The following is a 6,568-nucleotide window of genomic DNA, read 5'->3' as shown; positions in this document are numbered from 1 at the left end:
TGGGTTTTTTTCATGTGCAAGTCGCTTTTTTGAGTGTGCTTTAACCTTCGGAGGGCCTTCCATGTGGAACTTTCTAGCTTCTGCCTGATTCACGGTATCCACCCCTCTGGGTAAAAAGCTGTGATCTTATCAGGACATAGGATGCAAATAGTTAGTAGTGTACTGTAGAGGGGGTGTAATTTTCCATTCGGTGCACACTTCCCTTTTCTGCGGACTGTGGCCTTAAGCAGATAGAGTGACTCTGGCGAGTGTCTGGCACGGGTCTGGTGCAGGTCAGGCAGGTCTGGTGACCGGAGAGAAAAGAGGACACCACTTCACCTGATGTGCCATCGCCCTCGCCCTCGCCCTGACCCGGCAGCCAGACATTCCCAACAGACCACCAGAGCAGAGAAGAACACAGAGAGAGCGGAGAGGGGAGGGATGGAGCGAGAGAGGAGAGAGACGGAGCGATAGAGTGCTGTTGATGGGTATTTGTAGTTTTTCAAGTTCAATAGCAACCCTTAAAATAAAAAAGGCTGATAACAAGCAACTTGTAAAAAGATGTTTTATTTTTCAATAAATTTAAAAGGAAATACAATATAGATTCTTCATGATCTTTTCAATCTTACTCCCATTTATATTAACTCTGGTGCAGAAATGTAGAAATCTTTGAGTGAAATTAAACATAATTGTGGATGGTCATACCAAGGTCTAATGATATGTTAGCACAAGGTGAAACAATAGCTTGCTCATGCATGCAATTTCTTAGTAAACATCAGATCTACCTAGGTCTCAATATATACATATACGTAAGTGAAATGCCATTTTTAACATATTCCTTCAAACGATAAAGAATATGGTCTGTTAAATAAGGTCAAGCAATGGCCAAACAGCTTCATATGCTTAGGTGTGTTACTGTATGATCCCCACATACACCATGCCTCATGTAGCTCATCACCATCCACAATGTTCTGTTGTTTGTGCTCCTGTTCTTTTAATGGCGGTCCTGTGTGTGTGAAGAGTGTGGGTGTTTCGCATTTGTATCAGTGAGTGAGTGTTTGGACAGATTTGGACAGGTTTGGATATTTTGACGCGTTATCACCAGAGGCTGGTATCCGTGGAAACCCAGAGCCGTTTGCCAGCACCAGTGTTTGCGTGCTCTGTATAATAGCCAGGCTTATCTCTCAGAGTCCAGTGCCAGCCTGGTATTCCCATGCCTGCAGGTTCACTCAGCGGACAGGTGTTTTGTCCTGTGTACTCAACCTGGTCTTGCTCTCAACTGCAACCCGCTCCATGAGAATCAACAGGGTGCTTAACAAAGGTATCGGCATTCCACGTCTTTGGGTGGAGATTGCTGAAATGGTTGAACATTGATCCGGTCACCACAAACAAAGTCTTGTCAGTCTTTCCATTCGTGGCCAAAACTCCTTGAAATAACAGCACAATGCATTCAGAGGTTGTGGAAGAGAAAATGTCCATTAACAGTAGATCGCATGGCAGGTTCTGTGTGAGGATTTACCACTGGGCTTTCTTGTGTAAGCCATTACCCTGGAAAGAAGAATAATGCAATAAATAAGATCAGGTTATCTACATGAATGCCATAAAAGAGAAACATCTGTAACCTTTCATGGATTTAACATGGCTGATTGCATGCAGTTTACCAGAGTCATGTTCTCAAAGCTTCTAGGATCTTAAAAAAACTCCTTGCAAAACTGTGTGGATGGTGAATGCTTTGTTCATTATTTACTTCTTGTTATACATTATACGATGGATGTATTGTACATTATCTTCTTTTTCTTATACATTATATTTTGGATGTATTGTACATTGTCTTCTTCTTGTTAAACATTATATGCTGCATGTATTGTATGAGATCTACTTATTGCCCCTATTTGAAAGTTATGGTGGTAGTATTCATCTGTACTGCACTTTCCAGTAAGAAGGATTCACTAGTGCCCAAGTGTGGTTACTGCAGTCTCCAAAGTCCCTGCTGTGAGAACATGTTCTTCTGGTAAGTGACTGTGAGAAATCTATGGCTCACATGAGTTTATCAGGCCAGTCGAAGAGGCAGAAAATAACTGAGGAAAGCACTGAGACTTGCCACAGACACATTCCAAGAATGAAATAAGATATACTGTGGAAGAATGAAGAGAGAGAGAGAGGGCACAAGAAGAGATGGAAAGTCCCTTGGGGGCAGGAGATCAGGCAGATGACTGAAAGAGGTGAATTCAATAGGCTTGGAGGAGGGAGGGAGAGAGGAAGAATAAACATGAAACCGCAGTACATGCTGAAGGGCAGGAGAGATTTCCAAAGCTAAGTTCCAGAAAGTTAAAGATGGAGTTCATGATGACTCTTCATTACTATTCAGAGATGATGGATAATATTCTTCCAGTATTGATGGATATATGTTTTATAGCAATACAAAAACCAACTGCACCATATGAGTGACATCTGCATAATGGATCTAAAGTTTTTGCCAATATTATGTGAGTGAAACATTTACGTTGATCCTTATTTGAGCTTTACTATTTAGCCATTCAGCCTTGCCAACTTGAATGCAAAAGGTCATCCATGTGGAGTGAACGGAGGTGGGAGAGTGAATAGTGGAAAGTTGAGCTGGGACAGAGGACCAGGGGACAGTGGACATGCTGGGGAGACAGAGGACATGCTGGGGAGACAGAGGACCAGGGGACAATGGACATGCTGGGGAGACAGAGGATGGCCTCTGGACCTACACTGCTGGCCTGCCGCTGGCTGGGGGCCTCCTCCGTGTGGAGGGAGGGGCTGCTGCTGCTCCCATTCTGGGATGGGGGGGTGGCCGTGGCGCGGGGGATGTCATACGACTGCACCTCTGAATGCTAAGAGGGGAGGGGAGGGTGTAAGGGGGAACGGAGAACGCCGGAATGTGGATGTTAGGGTCAGACAGGTGCAGACACACACACACACACACACAATCACACACGTACATCCAGACATACCTCCATCACCACACACATTCAAACACAGGTAGTAGTACACTTTCTCCAGCACATACACACCTGTACATATACAAGCAGGCACAACCCCACACTCAGAAAAAAGAACAGAATATCACACACAGATGTTTTTCTCAAGAAATACAAAACTAAATCATTGCCAAGATCATTGATAGTGGACTTCATCATTTTGAATTAGGTTAGGTCTTTAATATTAACTGAATTTTAAAGGGGTAAATCATGAAAGCCAGTTACAGGACTTTCTCCAAACATAAGACGTACACTCACAGTGCTGACTCCTTTGCTGATGAGGGCTAACTCAGTGGGCTGGTAGACTGAGCTGCGAAGCTGGCCGTTGTAGCCGCTGTAGGGGGACACTGGTTTGAGTCCTGAAAGACAGACACACAGACAACTGCATTTAAAACAGGAGTAGAAGATCACAAATCAACAAAACTGTCAAATGTTCAATGTAAGCAACATAACAAATATGAGTATAGAGAACATGTGTCTTTTGGATAGTGTGTATGCAGAATTTAGAGTATGCCATTTTTGTCTTATGTTAAGTACAATTGTTTGGTATCAATTCAATGTACATTTAAAATGCTATTCATTGCCTAACCTGACAAAAATAGCTTGGGCGTTGAGTACTCTCATACAGCACAGAACAACCTGTCCTAGAGGATTTGTCTTGTAAGCATCCTTTTTACAAGGCTCACCGAGCCGTAAGTCTGGGGGGGACTGTAAACAGACTAGGCAGCAGAGTGTACACACTCAGACCTGACAGTGGCTTTTCCGTCATAAAAACCTGGCACTGGCCACTCGAGATTGCCAAGGACCCCGAGGGGGCCTGAAATGCCTGGTCCCTCTGTGAAATATCTACCCGCGATGATACTGTTGCCACGCCTCGGTCGCCATAGCAACATGGCAACGCAAACACAAGAGGCAAGACCTCTGGTAGGGTCTGGAGATGAGGCTCACTGTGTGGAGCATGGTGTGTGTTTTACAGGCACCGCCCCTTTCTCTGCACTAAATTAAATGCTATTGTTAATCTTGCTAAAGGGGGATTGTAAAAATGGAATTAATTGGTATTATAAGTAAACCTCATCTTCTTTGTTAGCCCACTGACCTAGATCAAAACATTTTCTTTAGTAGGAACCAGGTCAAAATTAAATACAGGTATGGCCAATATAGATATGCAGGTATTTGCTAATATACAGTACAGTTTTTGATTGTGTCTGCTCAGTTCACTGGAGGAGGCACACTGCGATGAACTCTCTATGCATTCTTCCATCAAAAGCATCTTGCAAAATCTTACATTCAAAATGAAACTGGACAGAACTGCAATGGAACATGGAAGAGGGAGAACTGTGATTGACCTTTTCTGTGTACATATGTATATTTGTTCATTTAATTGTGCGGCAGGGCGGGCATCCAACCCCATCATCAAAGGCAGTCTGTGGCAGAGTGGGCAGAGAGAGGCACAGAGGAACGCAGTGTTCTGACTGGACTTCCAGCAGTCTGATCAGATACCGGCCCTTGAGTGCCTTTACAACATCAGCATATCAAATTCAGGAGGCTAAGCAGCGTTTCATGAAACCCGCGCCTGGTTTTCAGGATGTTTTGGTGCCGTTTCTTTTTTTTTTTTTTTAAGCCCTCCCCTCCACCAAGGGTCCTGCACTGTCCTTTAAATTCAAGACTGAACAAAAAAGGCCCCCAAATTCCTTGCGGTGGTTCGCTGTGTTTAGAGGGAGAGATACATAAAGAATGTAATCCAGGCGTGTGGTGTGGTATTCTCTATTTTTTCCATTACAATATGGATATACTGTACATAGGTATGTACAGAGCATGGTCTATAGAATATCAAATTGTGGGACTACCTCCAAGGCATATCTCTGCATTCAAAGTTCAAATCTTTTCTTTCCATCTAGCCTAATGGCTCACTGAAAATGACAAAGCATGTGTGTGATGAGCTGATACCTGAGTTGGGCTCATCCATAGAGAAGGCCTTGTTTTCCATGAACATGTTCTGCGAGCTCTGCTCCTTGAGTATGGTCTCGTAGCCTACACCGCGGCTGGGGTAGAGGTCCTCCCTGAACCCGGGCTGGTCCTCGTCGTCGGTGCTGAGGCTGCACATCTCCGGGATGGTGTGGAGCAGCAGGAAGACCCAGGCATTGGCCACCAGGGCTATGGCCAGCGTGGGGTCGTCCCACATGGGCCCGCCTGTCCTGCCGTTCCCATAGACGTACATGGTGATCCATGCCACCCAAATGCACACGGACAGCAGGCCCGTGCAGAGGACGCATCCGGCATCCTTGTGCCACTGCTTGTGCCGGCCGGCCAGAGCGGGCAGCGCTGCCACCACCGCAGCCAGGACCAGGCACATGACGTAGATGAGGGCCATGGTGAAGTCCTGGTTGGCGATGTTGCACGGGATGGCACTGCTACTGCCAGTGGTGTTGGTTGGGTACCGCACCACCGTTATGATCAGCCACTCTGTGTTGATAATCACCTCCACCAGCCACAGCCCCAGAGCGCCCAGGCAGAGCACCCAGGAGCGGGGGCCGCTGTCACGCCTGGCCAGCAGGTTGAGCCGGACGTCCTGCATGAGCAGGCAGGAGAAGCAGCCCGCGAACAGCACGCCGAACAGGAAGCGCCGTGAGGCACATGTGGAGAAGTCACGGCCAACCAGGAAGGCAAACGTCAGACAGAATAGGCCCAGTGTGCACACCAGGAAACACACGTGTAGGCCCACAGAGCTACGCCGCTTGGGGTCCGAAATGAAGGGTAGGCTGGCAAGGAGGACGATGAAGAGGACCAGCGAGGCAACCACTCCGGCTGCGGCAAAGGCCTCCAGCACGATGCCCCACACGGCACTCAGGTCGCACAGGTTATAGTAGAGGGAGTCCACATTTGGACCACAGCCCTGGGGCCGGCTGCCTAGGGTCTTGTTGGCAGCAATGGAGCCAGGGAGAGAAATGAGGACAACCAACGACAGCAGCAAGCGGACTCTTGGGAATGTAGGCTCTGTGGTCGCCATGGTTCCTAAATGCAAATACACACACAAACACACACATGTACACACGAGAGAAGAGGAATGAGTTTAACCATGAAGAGGACACAGCTATATGTAGAGGAGGTGGTGTTCAATGTCACCTTCCTCTGCAGAATCACCAAACACACTCCTTAGAATAGACAGCTAAGTCAACAAAAAAAAAAGTGAAAAGACATTCTCACAAAGTCACACACTTACCATAAATCAGCCATAGTCAGTACAAAGACCTGCCCTGTCCAAATATTCGTGTTTGCCTCATAGGAGAAACCTAACCCCACTATAGGATAGGGGCCATGGGCAGGGCTGGTACCTTTTGACGTTGGAATTTATCCCAGACATTTTGTTAATCATTGATCGATTTTTTTTGTCCTTGAATGTTGATTTTGTGAAAAGAGAGGTTTTGACATGGAAAAAAGGAGACATGTTGAGAAGATAAAGAAATGCACTGACAATGCTCCATGGAAATGTAAGGTGTGAAAGCTGTGGACCATTCAAATATACAAACTCGCAAGCAAACAAAACTCGCTTCCTCCGATATAAAACACAATATACACTACTCTCT

General features: G+C 46.2%; 1 protein-coding gene across 1 annotated transcript; it reads right to left on the bottom strand.

The window, feature by feature from the left end:
• Positions 1-1,494: 1,494 nt before the first annotated feature.
• Positions 1,495-5,991, bottom strand: gprc5c (G protein-coupled receptor, class C, group 5, member C; the record flags this gene model as incomplete). The annotated part of the gene is made up of 4 exons (XM_080836061.1): positions 1,495-1,527; positions 2,715-2,837; positions 3,237-3,343; positions 4,932-5,991. The coding sequence occupies 4 exons, from the start codon at positions 5,989-5,991 to the stop codon at positions 1,495-1,497; spliced, it is 1,323 nt and encodes a 440-aa protein (XP_080692187.1).
• Between the last annotated feature and the right edge of the window lie 577 nt (positions 5,992-6,568).

The sequence above is a fragment of the Sprattus sprattus genome (assembly GCF_963457725.1).
Source record: "Sprattus sprattus genome assembly, chromosome: 3".
Classification (NCBI taxonomy): domain Eukaryota; kingdom Metazoa; phylum Chordata; class Actinopteri; order Clupeiformes; family Clupeidae; genus Sprattus; species Sprattus sprattus.
This window is presented reverse-complemented; position numbering and strand designations above follow the sequence as displayed.